Source organism: Anas platyrhynchos, chromosome 29 (assembly GCF_047663525.1).
Source record: "Anas platyrhynchos isolate ZD024472 breed Pekin duck chromosome 29, IASCAAS_PekinDuck_T2T, whole genome shotgun sequence".
Classification (NCBI taxonomy): Eukaryota; Metazoa; Chordata; class Aves; order Anseriformes; family Anatidae; genus Anas; species Anas platyrhynchos.
The window spans coordinates 1243059-1261613 of record NC_092615.1 but is presented as its reverse complement, the minus strand read 5'-3'; the positions used below and the strand labels follow the sequence as shown (position 1 = coordinate 1261613).

The 18555-nt window shown below is 68.0% G+C and overlaps 3 protein-coding genes across 6 annotated transcripts; all 3 read left to right on the top strand.

Annotated features, from left to right (window-relative positions):
• Positions 1–1741: 1741 nt before the first annotated feature.
• On the top strand, positions 1742–3364 carry NDUFA13 (NADH:ubiquinone oxidoreductase subunit A13). Its single transcript, XM_027472441.3, has 5 exons — positions 1742–1899; positions 1985–2063; positions 2631–2702; positions 2819–2888; positions 3121–3364. The coding sequence occupies exons 1-5, from the start codon at positions 1806–1808 to the stop codon at positions 3238–3240; spliced, it is 435 nt and encodes a 144-aa protein (XP_027328242.1). The 5' UTR covers positions 1742–1805; the 3' UTR covers positions 3241–3364.
• Positions 3365–4042: 678 nt separating this feature from the next.
• YJEFN3 (YjeF N-terminal domain containing 3) lies at positions 4043–10293 on the top strand. Of its 4 annotated transcripts, none has more exons than XM_072029177.1 (7): positions 4043–4322; positions 7053–7161; positions 7874–7944; positions 8580–8690; positions 8775–8888; positions 9335–9485; positions 10065–10293. In XM_072029177.1, the coding sequence occupies exons 1-7, from the start codon at positions 4077–4079 to the stop codon at positions 10262–10264; spliced, it is 1002 nt and encodes a 333-aa protein (XP_071885278.1). In that variant the 5' UTR covers positions 4043–4076; the 3' UTR covers positions 10265–10293. The 4 variants fall into 4 exon arrangements, with proteins under 4 accessions (XP_071885278.1, XP_071885280.1, XP_071885279.1 ...); XM_072029179.1 differs by lacking the exon at positions 4043–4322 and adding an exon at positions 4922–5025 and having other exon boundaries at positions 7819–7944; XM_072029178.1 differs by lacking the exon at positions 4043–4322 and adding an exon at positions 4922–5025 and having other exon boundaries at positions 7723–7944.
• Positions 10294–10988: 695 nt separating this feature from the next.
• On the top strand, positions 10989–18483 carry CILP2 (cartilage intermediate layer protein 2). Its single transcript, XM_027472367.3, has 9 exons — positions 10989–11268; positions 12276–12374; positions 12838–13110; positions 13299–13481; positions 14054–14212; positions 14297–14557; positions 14678–14786; positions 14859–15016; positions 15150–18483. Exons 1-9 carry the CDS (start codon positions 11208–11210, stop codon positions 17543–17545), a joined length of 3699 nt encoding a protein of 1232 aa, XP_027328168.3. The 5' UTR covers positions 10989–11207; the 3' UTR covers positions 17546–18483.
• Positions 18484–18555: the final 72 nt, after the last annotated feature.

The following is an 18555-nucleotide window of genomic DNA, read 5'->3' as shown; positions in this document are numbered from 1 at the left end:
ATGGGACGGGATGGGGATGGGATGGGATGGGGATGGGGGCTTGGAGATCCGGAGCCTGGTGCTGCTCCTTGCAGCTGGGCTCGGAGACGCGGCTCATTGCAGGATAAAGACACGGGGTGCTCGGACGGGGAGGTAGCACCCGTGCAGGATGTGCTCTTTCATCCCATGAGCATCAGGAGCTCCCCTCTGCTTTTGGGCTGGAGATGTGCTGCCGATGCTGCAGCCCGGAGCAGGCGGCTCCTGGGGCTGTCACAGTGCCATCAGCCCAGGGGGGGCACGGAGTCACCTCTGCAGGGACACTGCCCGGGTGCCCTCAGCTCAATTCTTCAACAGCACCTGCAAGAAAACAGCCGGGCACTGGGAAAGCTGAGCCTTGGGACCCTGCTGCAGGAAACCTGGTGGCCGCAGGGACTACAAAACCCCGGGGTGACCCAGGACAAGGAGCACGAGGCTGCCCTAAACCCGGGGCGCACCCACGCACCCTCACCCCTGCCCCCCAGCCGCCACCTCTTGCACGCTCACCTCGAGCTCTCCTTGCACGCCCTGGTGACCGCGGCCAAACCTTCGCCTCCCCCACTTTTCCCAGCACTCCCCGGCCCTGCCCGCGGGCATCGTTTGGCTCCGGCGCCGTGCGCCCCTGCCAAGCGCCTCCGGGGAGGGCGGCTCTGCCCACGCCGCCCGGCTCTGCCCCAGCTGCGGGCAGGGGGTGCGGGGGCTCTGGGGGCTCTGGGGGCTCTGGGGGCTCTGCTTGTTAATGCCTTGGCCCCAGCACGCTGCAGCCACCCCAGCAGCTTGGAGGCTTGTGCCCAGCAGCCTTGGCCAGGCCAGCTGCAAAGTTATTAAATCCCTGCAGCCACCGAGGGATTACGGGTGCGATTAGGGCTTAAGACAAGGGTGACCTCAATCTGGAACGCGGAGCTGCTGCAGAGCCGGGGGGGGACAAAGCTCTGATGGGAGCAGCGCCCTGGGACGCCGTGCACCAGCCCCAGCCACCGCAGTGGCACGGAGGCGTTGGCACAGCCAAGGGCACGGGGGCTCACCGGGGGTCTCCGGGCCACGAGGGCAGGAGGAGGCCCCCTGGGGCTGTCAGGGCTCAGGCTGGGGGTGCTGGGGGCGTCGGAGCACAGCTGGGGCTGCCCATGGGGGGATGCAGGCTGCTGGGTGAATGCTTTTGGTGCACACCTGCTTGTGGGTGCATGACTTTGATGCACGACTTTGGTGCACAATTGTGATGCAATTTGCTCGTGGATGCCCAATTTCGGTGCAAGCTTGCTCGCGGGTGCAGATTTTTCAGTGCACAATAATTTTCGGTGCACGATTTTTGGTGCACGATTTTGGTGCGAGCTTGCTCGTGGGCGCCCAATTTTCGGTGCCCAATTTTTTGGTGCCCAATTTTTTGGTGCCCAATTTCGGTGCCAAATTTTCAGTGCCCAATTTTTTGGTGCCCAATTTTTGGTGCCCAATTTTTTGGTGCCCAATTTTCGGTGCCCGATTTTCGGTGCCCGATTTTCGGTGCCCGATTTTTTGGTGCCCAATTTTCGGTGCCCAATTTTTTGGGTGCCCCCCCCCCTCGTGGATGCGCCCCTGTAGCTGGGCTCCAGGCTGGTGGGCCCCACCCCACTCTCCCTCCACCTCCATCGCCCCTTTAAGAGCTCCGCGCGCGGCAGGAGCGGGGCGGGGAAAGGGGCGGGGCAGGGGGCGGGGCAGGGGGCGGGGCTTTCCCCTCCCTTTGCCGCCGCCGCTGCCGCCGCCGGTGGCGACTTCCGGTGGCGCGCGGCGGAAGTGACGCAGCCGCGGCGGCCGGGATGGCGGCGCCGAAGGTGAAGCAGGACATGGCGCCGCCCGGCGGCTACGGGCCCGTGGACTACAAACGGCACCTCCCGCGCCGTGGCCTCTCAGGTAGGAGCGGGCCCGGTGCCCCCCCCCGGTGCCCCCCCCGGTACCTCCCGGTGCTCCCCGGTGCCCGCTGACCGCCGCCCCGCAGGTTACAGCCTCTTCGCGCTCGGTATCGGCAGCCTCCTGCTGGGCTACTACACCATCGTCAAGTGGAACCGGGAGCGCAGGTGGCGTGCGGAGACCCCCGGTGACCCCCGGTTGCCTCCCGGTGCCCCCCGGTTCTCCCCCGGTTCCCCCCCAGTGATCCCCGGTGCCCCCCCGGTGACCCTTCCGCCCCCTCCCGGTGCCCCCCAGTGACCTCCTCGGTGCCACCCCCGGTCCCCCCCCGGTGCCCCTCGGTAACCCCCGATGCCCCCCCCGGTGTCCCCCGGTTGCCTCCCGGTTCCCTCCCGGTGCCCCCCTGGTGACCCTCGGTCCCCTCCTGGTTCCCCTCCGGTTCCTTCCCGGTTCCCCCCCGGTGCCCCCCCCGGTTCCCTCCCGGTTCCCCCAAGTGCCCCCTCCCGGTCCCCCCCCGGTGACCCTTGGTGCCCCCCAGTGCCCCCCAGGTTCCTTCCCGGTGCCCCCCCCGGTGACCCCCGGTTCCCTCCTGGTGCCCCCGCCCCGGTCCCCTCCCCCCCCAGACCCCCCGGTTCCCCCCGTTCCACCCCCTGACCCCCCCACAGCCCCCCCCGGTTTCCCCAAGCCCCCCCCCGGTACCCCGAGCCCCCCCCATCCCATTTTTCCCCCCCCCGCAGGCGGCTGCAGATCGAGGACCTGGAGGCACGGATCGCGCTGATGCCGCTGCTGCAGGCGGAGGCCGACCGCAGGTAGGGCAGCACCGGGGGGGGGGGGGGAAGTTGGAAAATCCCGGGTGGGGGGGCTCCGTTGTGACCCCCCCTCCCGGTACGACCCCCCCCGGGCACGGCCATCGCTTCTGTTGCAGGATCCTGCGGCAGCTGCGGCAGAACCTGGACGAGGAGGCCAAAATCATGAAGGACGTTCCCGGCTGGAAGGTTGGGCACCGGGGGGGGGCTTTTATAAATTTTTTTTAGGGTGGGGGGCAGCGCCCTGGGGTCACCCTGTGATGGGCACAGCGATGGTGTAAATTTGGGGGGGGTTGGGCACCAATTTTCCCTGAGGTGGTTGCATGGGGGGCGTGGGTACGGGCTCTACCCCCCCACATGTCCCCTTACCCCCCCGGTGTCCCCCCCCCGTGTTTTTCATTTTTTTTTTGCCCCCCCCCAGGTCGGGGAATCCGTGTTCCACACCAACCGCTGGGTGCCGCCGACGCTGGACGAGCTGTACTACCTGCGCCCCCCCACCCAGATGGACGCCGAGAAGTTCGGGCTGCAGTACTACGTCTGAGCCCCCCCCACACATCCGCCACTTGGGGGGGGTCCTTGTGCCCCCCCCGGGGGTCTCCTGTGTCCCCTGGGGGTGTGTCCCCCCCCCTCGAGCACCTCCCATTAAACCCGTGTGGATACGTGGCCGTTTCTGTGTTGTCATCAATTTTTTACCCCCCCCAAAATTTGGAAATCCCCCCCCACGTTTATAGGGTGCCCATTTCTCCCCCCCCCCCCGTGCTGCCCCCACAGCACCCAAAGGGGCTGGAAGGGGGGGGGGGGGGCGGTGTCAGGGTGCTGCCCCCCCCCTCATTTCCCATCCTGGGGGGCACTGGGGGCAGGGCAGGGGCTGCAGCCCCCCCAAAACGTGCTGGGGGGGGACACTCCCCAAATCCCCCACATCGGGGACTTCTCGGTGTCACGGTTGGGAGCGGGGGGGCCCTGAGGGTCCTGAGCCCCCCCAGATTGGGGACCTGAGGGGTTAAACCCTCTGGTTTTGGGGTTTTTGGAGGTTTTGGGGGGCATTTTGGAGGGTTTTGGGGGGCGTTTTGGAGGTTTTTGGGGCTTTGGAGGGTTTTGGGGGTTTTGGGGGCGTTTTGGAGTTTTTTGGGGGGTTTTGGGGTGCTTTGGAGGTTTTTGGGGCTTTTGAGATTTTTGGGGGGTTTTTGGAGGTGTTTTGGGGTGGGTTGGAGGTTTTTGGGGTTTTTGTTTTTTTCCCATCACTGGGAGAGGGACGGGGGGGGGGGCGTGTTAGGGGGGGGGATTTGGGGCGTCCCCATCACCGCCCCTCCCTACAGAGCTCGTGGGGATGGGGGGGGGGGGTCCCAAAGCACCGCCCGCGGGGGCTGCTCCCGGAGGATGGGGGGGGGGTGGGGGGGGTCCGGGTGGGGCGGGGGCAACCGGAGCCGCCTCCCCCGGGCGGCACCGCGCAGCTCCGGGGGGGCCGCGCCGCTGCCACCGCTCCCGCAGGGCTCCGCCGGTGCCCCCCAGGTCCCGGTGCGCCCCCCCCCAGGTCCTGGTTCCCTCTGGTCCCGGTGCCCCCCCCTGTGGTCCCGGTATGAGCTCCGCGCCCGGCCCCTCCCGGGAGCCCCCCCGGTATCTCAGGTGAGTCCCAGCCGGTCCCGCGGACCCCCCCCCAGCCCCGGGGAGATTTTTTTTTTGGGGGGGGGGTTATACCTGAGTCCTGCCCCCCCCGGTGCCCATCACCGTGCTGCCGGACCCCTCCCGGTGGCGCTGAGCCCCCATCCCCACCGGGACGCGCTGCGGGAGGGGGGAGGCTGCAACCCCCGGGGTGCCCCCCCCCACCGTGCGGGGAGCCCCCCCCCCGGAGCAACCGGGACCCCCCCGGGATCCCCCCCCCAACCCTCCAGGGGATGCGAACGGGACCCCAGGTGGGCTCCGGTGCTCTGCGCCCCCCCCCCAAAACACCCCCGGGATGCTGCAGGTGGCTCTGTGGGGGGGTCGGGACCCCCCCCTGGATGCTCCGAGCCCCCCCCCGGGACCCCCCCCGGTGCTCCCGAACCTCTCCGGCTGGGGACGCGGCACCTCGGGGCCCCCCCGCGTGTCCCCCCCGGGGGCACCCAAGGGTGCTGCCGGCTCGACCCCGACCCCCCCACCCTTCCGAGCCCCCCCCCCTCAATAAGACCCCCCCGAGCCGCGGGGGCCGGTACCCAAACGCCTCGGTTGCCAAAGCAACCGCATCCCGGGTCGCCATGGCTGCGGCACGGAGCGGGGGGGGGGGGCGAACGGGGACCCCCCCCCTCAATGGGACAGGGGTTGGGGAACGGAGCGGGGATGCGGATTTGGGGTACGGAGCCCCCCCCCCCCCGGGGTGCCGGGGGGAGCGGGCAGGGAGGTGACACCGGGGGGGTGCCCCCCGCCATCCTGTCCCCCCCCCCCCAACGAGGTTTTGTCCTCCCCCAGTTCGTGGAGGTTGGGTTAAACTGGGCCGGACTGGGCTGTGCTGGGTGTCTTTGAGCCGGGGGGGGGGGATCAGAGCCGGGTTTGCCCCCCCCCCCCCGGGACATCCCTTTGGGGATCCTACAGGTCCCATGGGGACGGCACAGTGCAGCGCTGGGGGCTGTGCGCTTTTTTTTGGGGGGGGCTCAGCTCCCAAACTGGGCACCAGTCCAGGGCTGTGGCAGCCCGGTGATGTGTCCCCCCCGCCCCCCCGGGGACAAGGACATCGGGACCGGGCCCAGCTTTTCCCTGCCAGCAGCAATTAGGGGCGATTTTCGCCCCCCCCCCCGCCCCCCCCCCGCATCCCGAGCGCCAACACAGCTGCGGTGGGGCCGGCCCCCAGCGGCTGCTGCCAACGCGGGGGGGGGACCTCGGGGCTGGATGTGTCCCCTTCTTGTGTCCCCCCCCCCGCCTCCCAGTTTGCCCCACAGCACCCCGCTGTGTGGGACTGGGGCCGGGCTGGGACTCACTAGAGGGCACCAAAGGATTGGGAACTGGGATGGGATGGGAACTGGGATGGGGAAGGGATGGGAACTGGGATGGGATGGGGATGGGATGGGATGGGAGCTGGGATGGGAACTGGGATGGGGATGGGATGGGACTGGGACTGGGATGGGGATGGGATGGGAACTGGGATGGGGATGGGATGGGACTGGGACTGGGATGGGGATGGGAACTGGGATGGGACTGGGACTGGGATGGGGATGGGATGGGAACTGGGATGGGATGGGAACTGGGATGGGACTGGGACTGGGACTGGGATTGGGATGGGGATGGGATGGGAACTGGGATGGGGATGGGACTGGGACTGGGATTGGGATGGGGATGGGATGGGAACTGGGATGGGGATGGGACTGGGACTGGGATTGGGATGGGGATGGGATGGGAACTGAGATGGGGATGGGGATGAGGATGGGAACTGGGATGGGACTGGGATGGGATGGGGTCGGACTGGATGGCCAGCACTTGGGGACCTGTGGGATCTGCCAGGGTATCCAGGGGGTGTATGGGGGGGTCTGTGGGGTCAGCCAGCACATCAGGGGTCTATGGGGTCTGTCAGGACAGCCAGGCGATGGGGGCTGTGGGGTCTGCTAGAACGGCCACGGCATGTCACGTCTATAGGGTCTATGGGGTCTTGCAGAGGGTACCCCCCAGGACCCCGTCCCCATCCCCTCCAGCTCCTGGGTAGCACCACCCCAGCGTCCCCTCCTACAGCCTGGACCAAGCGAGGTGCGCCCCCCAAAATCAGAGCCCCGGATCCCATCGTGTAACGATCCCATTACCCCCCCTGCTCCCACCCGACACCTCCAGAACCCCGCGGTCCCACGGCACCCATGGGTGCTGGCACCGGCACCGTGCCGGGGCTCCCCGGGGGCCGTAAATTTTCCTCCCGGCGCTTTGGGGAGCTTGGTGCTGGCTTCTCCCGGGGCTCCGATTTCCCCGTCCCTCCCCAAAAAATCCCGGCGGTGGGGGCCTGGCCGCGGCACGCGCTGTTCCCATCGGCGCAGGTGAGCCAACAGATGGGAGCAATTATTGGCCCAGCCCAGGCTCCCCGACCCTGCCAGCTCCCGGGCTCGGCGGCGGGCGAACAACCGCGGCATTGTTCGGTTTTATGTAAGAGCACGAGAGCCCGGAGAGCCCGGGGACGCTGCCAGGGCCGTGCCTCGCCCCAAAAAAACGGCCGCGACCCCGCGCGGCACCGCTGCCAGCCCCAAACTGGGCACGTGGCAAGCGCAGGGGGCTCTTTCCACGCTCATCTGGTCCCCAATTTCTCCCCAAACCGCGGGTGTCCCCGGGGATGGAGCGGGGTCCCCAAGGGGCTCGGTGAGCGCCCCGGGGACGTCCCCGTCCTCACTGCTGCCCCATTCCCCGCAGCAAGGCGGAGGCGGAGGCCATCGAGAAGGAGCTGCTGGAGGATTACCGCTTCGGGCGGCAGCAGCTGATCGAGATCTGGGGACACGCCTGTGCCGTGGCCGTCACCAAGGTGAGGGAGGCAGCAGGGCTGGGGACACCCCAAAAGGGACAGGGGCTTCGCTGCTGGCCCCATCCCGTCCCACCCCATCCCACCCCAGGGAAGGTGCGTGCAGGCAGGAGGGTGCCGGGGAGCATCCAGGGGGGCTCATCGTGACCTGGCACCGCTCATGCTGGGAGCCTGGATGCTCGAGCTGGGTGCGAGGAGGAGGAGGAGGAGGAGGAGGAGGAAGCAGCGATGCTCCGGGCAGTGGAGGCGCAGCACCAGGGGCAGCTTCGTGCCTCAGCGGGGCGGCGAGCTCTGCTCCCTTGGCTCAGCTTTTCCATTCGAGGCGTCGGGGCCGCTCTCTGCCCTCCCCATTTTTAAGGGCACGGACTTTGCCCGAGGAGCAAAAAATATTTGGGTGTCGGTGGTCAGCGGGGCTGGCTCAGCCCCAAACCTCTCCCCCGGGGCACCCCCAGCTCGCAGCATCCCCAGCTCCACCGTGAGCATCCTCCTCCTCCTCACGGGTACCACGAGGGGAGAGCATCCCCAGGGCCCCCCAGCATCGTCCCCTCCCCGGGCTGCCCCCAGCGCATCCCCAGGAGCCCCGAGGCAGCTGGAGATGCGTTCGGGGCCGCAGCCAAAGGCAGGGCCAGGGCTGGGCGAGCGAGGCTGTGTCCAGAGCAGCAGCGGCTGCGAACTGGCCCTGCTGCCTCTCGGGGCTCCGGTGTTTGGATTGAAGCGGGAGCCAAGCTCGGCGAGCAGGAAAAAATCTGTCAATGGATAAACAGAACCTCCCCGGGCAGGCTGCTGGTATGTGGAGCGCCGCCGCCTCCCAGCAGGCTGGCGGGGAGCCCCGGCCCGCTGCGGGCACCGTCCTCACCCCACCATGGGCACCATCCCTGTCCCACCATGGGCACTGTCCTCATACCACCACGGGCACCATCCCCATCCCGTTGTGGGAATCGTCTCCATCCCACCATGGCACCATCCCCATCCCACCACCTGCACCATCCCATTGTGGGAATCATCTCTCCAGCCACGGCACCATCCCCAATCCACCATGGTCACCATCCCCGTCCCACCATGGGCACCATCCCCGTCCCGCTGTGGGCACCATCCCTGTCCCACCACGGGCACTGTCCCCGTCCCACCATGGTCACCATCCCCGTCCCACCGTGGTCCCCATCCCCATCCCACCACAGTCCCCATCCCCATCCCACCACAGTCCCCATCCCCATCCCACCATGGTCCCCGTCCCCACCCCACCGTGGTCCCTGTCCCCATCCCACCGTGATCCCCATCCCCATCCCACCACATGCCATTTTCCACCCAATCCCTGCTCCCCCTTCCCCTGTTCCCTACCACCTCCCCGGCACCGGGTGCCACCCCAGGGCCCTTTTGGGGGGCTGGGTGCCCCGGTGCCACCCCCGGCTCCTCTCCCCCAGGCCTTCCCGCTGCCGTCCCTCCCGCGGAAGCAGCCCACGGTGCTGGTGGTGTGCGGCCCGGCGCAGAACGGTGCCATCGGGCTGGTGTGCGCGCGGCACCTGCGGATCTTTGTAGGTATCTTCCTCCCCTCCTCCTCCTCCTCCTCCTCCTCCCCGAGCACCAGCGAGCCCCAACGCTGCCTCTCCACCATGCAGGACTACGAGCCCACCATCTTCTACCCCAAACGCTCCCCGGACCCCCTGTACCGAGACTTCACCACGCAGTGCGAGAAGATGGACATCCCCTTCCTCTCCTACCTCCCCACCGAGGTGAGCCCCGGCAGGAGCTGCCCCCCCCTCGCTGCCTGCTGTGCCTCACCTTATTATCTCATTATTACCCTTGTTATTTCCCCCCCCTGGCTCTGCTGGGAGCCCGGGGATGCCATGAAATCCAGCGGGCGGCCGCCGCGCCCCGCCGCCGGCCCTGCCTCCCCGAGCCCCCGGCTCTGTTGTTGTTGGAAGCGTCGGGCTCCCTCGGAGGAATGTGACCTGAAATCGCTGTCCTGGCCGGGCTGCGCGCTGCGTTTCCAGCCCGTTGCATCCCTCTGTCTTTAACTAGGGGGGGGGGGGAGGATTTATTTTTTTCACCACTTGCTGCGCGCATCCAGTGATGGAGGGGAAAGGGATGCCCCCGTTGGCACCGTTCCTATGCTCCGGGGATGGGTAGGGGGGCTTGGGGACCCCCCCAGCTGCCTGATGTCTGTCCCCCCCCCCAGGTGCAGCTGATCAACGATGCCTACAACGCCGTGGTGGACGCGGTGCTGGGCGCCGAGGCGGAGCTGGGCGAGGGGAGGGGGCCCTGCGCCGGCATCCTCGCCACCCTGAAGCACGTCCGCATCCCCATCGTCAGCCTGGACGTGCCCTCAGGTCCGGCCCCACGCTCGAGACGGGATCCCCCCAGCCTGGATTTGTCACCCTGCCCACCCCCGGTGTCACCCCCCCCAGCGCGGGGACAGCCCCGGGGACCCCCCGCTGCCCCCGGCTTGGCAGCGTCCCCGCGGTTTGCCAGCAGCGAGGGCTGGCGGCGGCTCTCTGAGGATGCATTCAGGGCATCTCCAATAAATAACAAACTCCCCGAACTGAGACATGATGTAATTTGAAAACACCCGGGTGTCTGGTGGCCAGGCCTGGAATTGCCATCACCCCCCCTTCATCCCCCCCCCCCCCGCCTCTCTCCGCCGCAGCCGCTGCCGGAGGAGCAAACAGAAGCTCTCGACACGGCAGCTGGTGAATCCCCACCAAAAAAAACCCTGCGCCCTGCCAGGGACGGTGCAGAGGCAGGATGAGGCCAGAGCCATGCAGGGCAGCCGTGGTGCCGGGTTCTGGGGGGGGCTCCACACCCCCCAGCCCCTCATCTCCACCACCTCGCAGCATCCTCCACCAGAGCGCAGGTTCGCTGCCCCCCTTGGCCACCCCCTGACCCCTTTCCCCGTTGTCTCTCCACAGGGTGGGACGTGGAGGCCGGGAGCAGCAGCGGGATCAGCCCCGACGTCCTGGTGTCCCTGATGGCCCCCAAGCAGTGCGCCCGCCGCTTCCTGGGCCGCCAGCACTTCGTGGCCGGCCGCTTCGTGCCCTACGACGTGCAGAAGAAGTTCGAGCTCAACCCGCCCGAGTACCCCGGCACGGAGTGCGTGGTGCCCCTGTGAGCCCCGGCAATAAAGGGCTGGCAGCTCCTCGCCGTGCTCAGTGTCTGCCTGGGGACCTGGGACGAGTTTCGGTGGGCTCCCAAGGGTGGCCGAGGGGTCCCTGGCACAGCCGCGTTGTCCCCATGGTGATGGGGAAGGAGCCGGTCCCCGTCCCCGTCACCCCACGGTGCCGGGCTGAGCGACCCCAGGGGTTAATTAATGGGGAGGGCAGTGACGAGGCAGCACTGGGACTGTCCCCGTGTGTCCTAGCAGCTGGGGGAGAGGTGTCCTCAGCCCCAAAATGTCACCAGGGACCTGGATCCCCAACAGTGCAGCCCCCGGTGCCGGGAACCCCGTGCCCTACATCAGCCTTGGTTTTTGGGGAGCACATCTCAGGGATGGGGCCAGCAGGGCTGCGGTGCCCAACCACATCTAACCACGATTTGGGGCAGCGCTGGGCTCCCCGCTCAGCCCCTCCTTGGTTCCTTCACCCCTTCTATCAAGGATCCAACGGGGCCATGGGTGCCCTGAGCTCTGTGTGGTCTCAGCTCGCTGGCGGGGCGCTCACACGTGGCCCAGGTCACGGCGCGGGCGCCCACCGGTGCCAGGGGAGGGTTGGCACCCCGGCGCCGACCGCATGAGCTCAGAGGAAGGGCTTTCTGGGCTTTTTCCCTTCCCTCCCAGCCGCATTCCCAAGCGCATCCAATTTTAGCAGCTTTGCAAAAAACAAGCCCTCGAGTTTACCGGGCTGGAGCGGCGAGTGGCAGCGCGCGGCCGGCTCGCGGGGAGGGCTCCTTCCCGCTTCCCTCTTGACACCGAGCCAGCCCCGGCGGAGCTGCCGGCCCCGAGTGCCAGGATCCGATTTCTGCTGTCTGCTGGCGCGAGGGGGAAAGCCCTCCTATATAGACCTGCGGGGCGGCCGCGCTCGCAGTTGCGGAGAGGAGCGGCTGCGGCGTGGGCAGCCATGGGGGAGCTGCCGCTGGCTCTCCTGGCTCTCGCTGCCCTTCGCTGCGCCGGGGCGCCAGGTAAGATTTCGGCATTTTTAACGACGTCTCAGGGACCCCCTCCAGGAAAAATTTCTCATCTCCATCACGCTGCGGCGTGGGGCTGGGGGCTGCCGGCAGCGCTGTGGGGCAGGACGGCAGCACCAGGGATCGGCAGATGTTTGCTGGGGACAGAAATTTGTGACAGCAGCTGGGGAATGTCCCTCCTGTGTCTGCTTGGAGGATGCTCGGGGCTTTTTTCTGCCCCGCTCGGGAGCTTCACCTTCCCCGGGGCTGTGACACCGGAGGGATGGGGACGTGCCCGGTGCAGTGTCCCCACCGGTGCTGCCTGGTCCGGTGCTGGTGGCTGAACCTGTGTGGGAAACCCCACCTGGAAGTGCTGTCAGGGGGGCTCGGACACATCCTGCCCTAAATGATGGACACCCCTGGGACCCATCGGCTGGCCACAAACCTCCCTGGGCTGTTATAGGGACATTGGCTCATCCCGTTCATGGCACAGCCCCAGGCATCCAGCTCCTCTCCGGGGAGCATCCTTCTGTCCGTCCCAGCTCCATGTGCTCATTGCACGGCCGAAACCCCGCTCACCACACCCAGGATCGGGGCAGGGCTGCCCCCAGAAAGCCCCGGTGTCCTGGGGTGAACTCTTTGGGGGAGCTGGGGCGGGCAGCGAGCCCCCCCTGTGCCGGCTGCTTCCGTGCAGCACCTGCGATGCCCGGCTCAGCCTGCCCTGGGGGATTTGCAGCCCAATTTCCTGCTGTGTCCCAGTTTGGTTGCTGGGGGCTGATCGTGCTGCAGCTCCTCGCCCTCCCCGCCGTGTCTCCCCTGGGGCAGCGGGGAGCTGGCAGGCAGCGTTTTCAGGCTGGCAGCCTCTGCTCCACCACCACCAAACCCTGCCCCGAGCCCTGCACGATCCCCGTGCCCGGCCAGGGATGTCACTCGCAGCGTGACATCGGTGTTTAGGGCTTGGTGAGGGTCCTGGGGATGGGGGCGAGCCGGTGCCGGGGGCTCTCACCCTGTGCCTCCCCCAGAGTCCCTGGAGAACGACTCGGAGCCGGGCAAGAGCGGCGCACCGGGGAAGCCCTGGAAAGCAGCCCCCAGCCTGGCAGACCTCGACCTGGACACAGCAGGTATGGCCACTGCGGGGCTGTCCCCGAGCCCCCATGGGATGCCACACCACTGGGGACCCACGGGACACTGTGCTGCTGGGGACAGAGCTGGAGCTGCTCTGGGACACCTCTCCCCTGCAATCCAAAGGGGCTACATGGAACCATGGCCCCCGGTGCCAGCCTGCTAGATGACACCTTCCCCCGGGGACAGCAGGGACACCAGGATCCCACAGTGGTGTCCCCTGGGGCTCTCGCAGCAGGGATGTGGTGGCCGCCCTGTGCTCCCCACGCTTCCCATGCCACAGCACCCGGTGCTCTCAATCCCATGTGCTTTGGTCCACTGCCCTCACAGCCCCCCAGCTGTCCCCAGGAGCTGTCCCCAGGGTGCCCCTTCCCCAGCCCCGGTGGCACCCGGGGCCACAATGATGCTTTTAGGGGCAGAGGATGCACCCCAGCCACGTGCTCACGGGTGGCTCTGTCCCAGGTGGAGGGGCTGAGTGGACATCGTGGTTCAACATCGACCACCCCGGGGGGGACGGGGACTACGAGAGCCTGGAGGCCATCCGCTTCTACTACCGCGGGCGCGTGTGCGAGCGGCCCGTGGCCATCCAGGCCCGCACCACCGAGTGGGAGCTGCCCGAGGACGTGGGTGAAGTCGTGCACTTCAGCCCCAAGAAGGGCTTTCGGTGCGTCAACAAGGAGCAGCCGCAGGGCAAGACCTGCTCCAACTACCACATCCGCTTCCTCTGCCCGCTGGGTGAGTGCTGGTCCCCAAACCCCGCTGCCACCTCTTGGGGAGGGGGGTCCGTGCCCGCTGTCCCCAGCTGGAGATGGTGAGGGACACCACCCCGGGGGCGAAATAACGATGGAGCTGGGCACGGGCTGGTCCCACGGTGATGGGTTCCCACGAGCCTCCCCCTTCACCGACCACCTCTGCCCTCCCAGAGCACATCTACTGGTCTCACTGGTCCTCCTGGAGCCCCTGCTCGCGGAGCGCCTGCGGCAGCAGCGGCACCCAGACCCGCCAGCGCCGCTGCGTCAACGCGCAGGTGGTGGCCGCGCTGAAGGAGCTCAAGTGCAAGGGCAAGGCGGTGGAGAGGCGGGCGTGCAGCGCCGGCCCCTGCCCAGGTAGGGACCCCCCCGCCCTCCCCGCGCTCCCTCTGGCTCCCACCTGCAGCCTCCCCACCCTGTTCCTAAAGAGACGGAGAGGAGACGGCGGCGGAGCCAAGCGCCGGCCCTTCCCCGGCCGCAGGAATGTCGGCGCTGGGCTGCGGTCTCCCGTCCTGGCTTTGCTGGCGAAGGTTTTTTTGCGCTTCGCTCTGCTCGCCGGCCGGCTCCGGCTCAGCTCCGAGCCCCCGCGCGGGGGCACGGGCTGTCCCATGGGGCCTCAGCCGTGCAGCGGCTGCCCCCGCGCCGACGCGGCAGCTCCCCGGGCGATGTGCCCCCGCCTGCACCTCGTCAGCTTAATTGCAATAACAGAGGCTGAGCTTGTAAAAATAGCTTGGCAGGGGCGTGCAGGGCCGAGCCGGGGGCTGGATGGGGCACGGGAGGCTGGATGGAGACCTGTGGGGTGGGGACCCCATGGTGCCTGCGTCCCCTTTTCCACCTGCTGCAGCTCTGCAGCATTATCCCCTGTGCCGTGCCCCCTTCCTGGGTGGGGGGAGTGCGGTGCCCGATGCCCACCCGGCATCTCCCTGCAGAGCCCACGTGGACGGAGTGGGGGGCGTGGGGGCCCTGCTCCCGCAGCTGCGGCAGCGCCGGGACGCGCGTCCGCCGCCGGAGCTGTAAGAACGCCAAGAAGCTGCTGTGCGCCGGGCGCCCCGCCGAGGTGCAGAAGTGCCCCCCCTCGCCCTGCCCAGGTACCTGTCCTTGGGGACATGGGGACACTGCTGACCCCACTGGTGGTGGTGACCCCGGGGTCTCAGCGCCGTGCCGTCCCGCAGCCTGCCCCGAGCACACCCTGCAGGGCACCGTCGTCTCCGCCGCCGGCGCGGCGCTGCCCGGTGCCCGCATCTACCTGGAGGGCCGCCCGCCGGTGCTGGTGGCCCGCAGTGACACCCGTGGCAACTTCCACGTGGCCGGGGTGTGCGAGGGCACCGCCGCCAACGTCAGTGCCCACCGCGATGGCTTCGTCCCGGGACTGGCACCCGTCATCTCCAACGGCTCCGGCGTGTCGGTGGCACGCGTGACGCTGCAGAAGCTGGGTGAGCACCGCGGCACCGGGGGCTGTGCTGTGACCCCCTCGGGGTCATAATGGGGGGGGGTTAAGGAGCGGGGAAGGGGTCACCACGGCTGGCTGCACCCTCTGGTCCCTTCTCCCGCAGAGAAGCCCTACATGGTGCTGCACCCCAAGCCAAAGGTGCGGGTGGCCGGGCAGGAGGTGACCTTCTGCTGCAAAGCCTCGGGCACCCCGGTGCCCAAGAAGTACTACTGGTGAGTGGGTGTGGGCGGGGGGGCAGGGGGTCACCCACCGCGTCCCCGCTCACCGTGTCCCCGTCCCCGCAGGTACCACAACGGGACGCTGCTGGACAGGAAGGTGCACAAGTACGGCAGCCGCCTGGCGCTGCGGGCGCTGGTGCCGGAGCAGGCTGGCACCTACCACTGCAAGGCCAGCACCGAGGCGGGCGCCATCAGATCGGCACCGGCGCAGCTCACCGTGCTGGGTGGGTGGGCACGGGGGTCTTTGTGGGGAGGGCAAAGGTTCTAGGGCATTGCAGCATTCCCAGGAGCATGGGATGGGCTTTGTTGGTGGCATCTCCATGAGATGAGGTCCCTAAATTTGTCTGTCTTCCCCAGCCCAGGGCCAGCAGAGCTGCAACCCGAAGCCGGAGCCCAACCTCATCGAGCTGCCCGCCGAGTGCCGGCAGGACGCCAAGAGCTCCCGGTACTACGACGTGGGGCACTGCCCGCCGGCACCGTGCGCCGGGAGCCCGGCTGATGGGAAGCGGTGCGGGGCGGGCGCGCGGCGCTGCTGCGGCGTGCGGCGCATGGAGGTGCGGGAGATCCAGTGCGGCGGCTCCGTCCTGCCCATCAAGGTGGTGGCCGAATGCGGCTGCGGGCCTTGCGCCCAGCCCCGCGTCCTGGTGCAGGGACGGGTGACGGCGGCCGACACCGGGGAGCCCCTGCGCTTCGGGCAGATCTTCCTGGGGAGGAAGAAAATCGGCTTCACCGGCTACCAGGGCTCCTTCACCATCGAGGTGCCGCCGGACACGCAGCGCCTGGTGGCTCGCTTCGTGGACCGGCAGCAGCGCTTCGTGGACGCCGTCAAGGTGCTGCCCTTCAACAGCCGGGGCGGGGCGGTTTACCAGGAGGTGAAGATGATGAGGAAGAAGGAGCCGGTGGAGCTGGACGCCGGCCGGACCAACGCCATCCCGCTGGGCGAGGTGGGCGGCCAGGAGCCCGTCGGGGAGCTCGTCATCCCCGCCGGCGCCTTCCTCCGTCCCTCCGGGGAGGTTTTCAGCGGCACCGTCAAAGCCAGCGTCACCTTCCTGGACCCCAGGGACATCGCCACGGCCGGGGCCGCCTCCAGCGACCTGAGCTTCGCCAACGCCGAGGGGGAGATCGTCCCCCTGCGCACCTACGGCATGTTCGCCGTGGATTTTCGGGAAGGGGATTCGGGCGAGGCGCTGCAGACGGGGCCGGTGGAGGTGCGGATGGACGCAGGGCAGATCCGGATGGCGGAGCACCTGAAGAAGATGAAGCTGTGGTCCTTGAACCCCGAAACCGGCTTGTGGGAGGAGGAGGGCGTCTTCCGCCCGGCCAAGGAGAGGCGGGGGAAGAGGGAGGAGAGAACCTTCCTCATCGGGAACATGGAGATCCGCGAGCGGCGCCTCTTCAACCTGGACGTGCCGGAGGACCGCCGCTGCTTCGTCAAGGTCAGGGCTTACAGCAACGAGAAATTCAACCCCTACGAGCAGCTGGAGGGGGTGGTCATCAGCCTCATCAACCTGGAGCCCCAGCCCGGCTTCCCCGCCAACCCGCGGGCTTGGGGCCGCTTCGACAGCGTGGTCACCGGCCCCAACGGCGCCTGCCTGCCCGCCTTCTGCGACGCCCGGCGCCCCGACGCCTACTCGGCTTATCTCACCGCCACGCTGGGCGGCGAGGAGCTTGAGGCCGTGGCCTCCAGCCCCAAACTCAACCCCAACGCCGTGGGGGTGTCCCAGCCCTACCTGAACAAGCTGGGTTACCGCCGGCTGGACCACGACGACCCCAGCTTCAAGAAGACGGCTTTCCAGATCAACGTGGCCAAACCCGACCCCAACAACATCGACGAGACCAACGGCCCCGTCTACCCCTACCGCAGCCTCAAGGAGTGCGAGGAGGCGCCGGTGAGCGCCAGCCACTTCCGATTCTACCGGGTGGAGGTGGACAAGTACGAGTACAACGTGGTGCCCTTCAAGGAGAGCGACCTGACCTCCTGGACCGGCGACTACCTGGCGTGGTGGCCCAACCCGCAGGAGTTCAGGGCGTGCTTCATCAAGGTGCGGATCGAGGGTCCCCAGGAGTACATGGTGAGGTCCCGTAACGTGGGGGGCAGCCACCCCCGCACCCGGGGGCAGCTCTACGGCCTTCGGGACACGCGCAGCGTGCGGGACGGACTGCTGGAGAACAGCTCAGGAGCCTGCGTGGAGTTCAAGTGCAGCGGGATGCTCTACGACCAGAGCCTGGTGGATCGCACCTTGGTCTCCATCATCCCCCAAGGCAGCTGCCGCCGCACGGCCGTCAACGGCCTCTTGAGGGACTACCTGGCCCGGCACCCGCCGGTGGCCGACACCAACAACACGGCCGCCTTCACCATGCTGGCACCGGTTGACCCGTTGGGGCACAACTACGGCATCTACACGGTGACGGACCAGAACCCGCGCCTGGCCAAGGAGATCGCCATCGGCCGCTGCTTCGACGGCACCTCGGACGGCTTCTCGAGGGAGATGAAGTCGGACGCGGGCACCGCCGTCACCTTCACCTGCCAGGAGAGGCCGGCGGGGCGCGAGAGTTTCTTCCAGCGCCTGCTGACTTCGCCGGCCGAGGCGCTGGAGGAGATCCGGCGCGAGATGGGGGCCGGCGAGCTGCGCCGCGGTGCGCCCCCCGAGGTGCTGGACTTCGCCTCCGGCGTGCGAGCCCTCAGCCCCACGCCGACCCGCCGGACCCCCAGCAGCCGGCGGAGGATGGGCAGGACCCGGGCGCAGCAGTGAGCGCCGCGGTGTCCCCGTGCCCCCCCCCTCCATTTCGCCCCCCCAGCCCTCCAATTTGCCCCTCGCTTTTACCCGCGCTCATTTATACCGACCGATGGGGAGGGGTGGGATAGGGGGGGACGCGGAGGTGCCAAGGGACAAAGGGACACGTCTGGTGGGGGTTCTGTTGTGTCCCCCCCCCCATGACCAAAGGACACTTTTCCCAAGGGGGAGGCACCCCCGTGTCTGAGCCCTGCTCTCCCCCCCCCCTCTCCGGGTGCTGTCCCCTGCCCTCGCCCCCAGCCCCGTGCGGGGCAGCTCGTGGTGCTCACCCCCCCGGCCGTAGGATGCGGCCCCTCGGGGGTTATTTAAAAATAAAGAGAAAAAAATGTGGGGGGGGGACATGGGACGCAAATAGGGGAGGGGGCTCGTTGGGGAAGGGGTGCCGTGTGCTGGGGATTGGTGGCACCTGGGGGGGTCCTCCTGGGGGAATCCTCGGTCCTGGCTGGATGCAGCAGTCCTTTGGGGCAGGATAAGGAAATATGGGGTGTCTTTTGGGGGGAAAAAAGCAAGGGTTTGGACAAAAAGCCCTTTTCTCCCTCCCGCATTGGGTGGTAGAGGCTTGGGTGCAGGCAGCGTGCTGGGGACCCTGGGCTCGGACCCCGCAGCTTCCACCCAAGCTCAGCACTGGGCCTGATCCTGCACCCCCCCAGCCCCCCCTTGCCCCAAATCCTTTGCCCTCAGGGTGTGCATTTCACCCCAAAATCCTTTTCCCTAGGCAAAACCCAAGTCCCTTCTTCCAACCTCCCCTTTTTTCCTCGCCGCCAGCCCCCCGCGGGCAGAACTGGGGCAGCTCAGCACACGGTGGAGGCGGGGGGCGGCGGGGGGCGAGGGGGGGGGAGATGACGGCAGGACGCGGCCCCGGGCACGCCACCAATTTGTACATTATTTATTATGAAATATTGAAATATTAAAATATACGGTTTGTGTTTACACCCACGTGGCTGCTGGGTTTCTTTGGGCTACCCAAA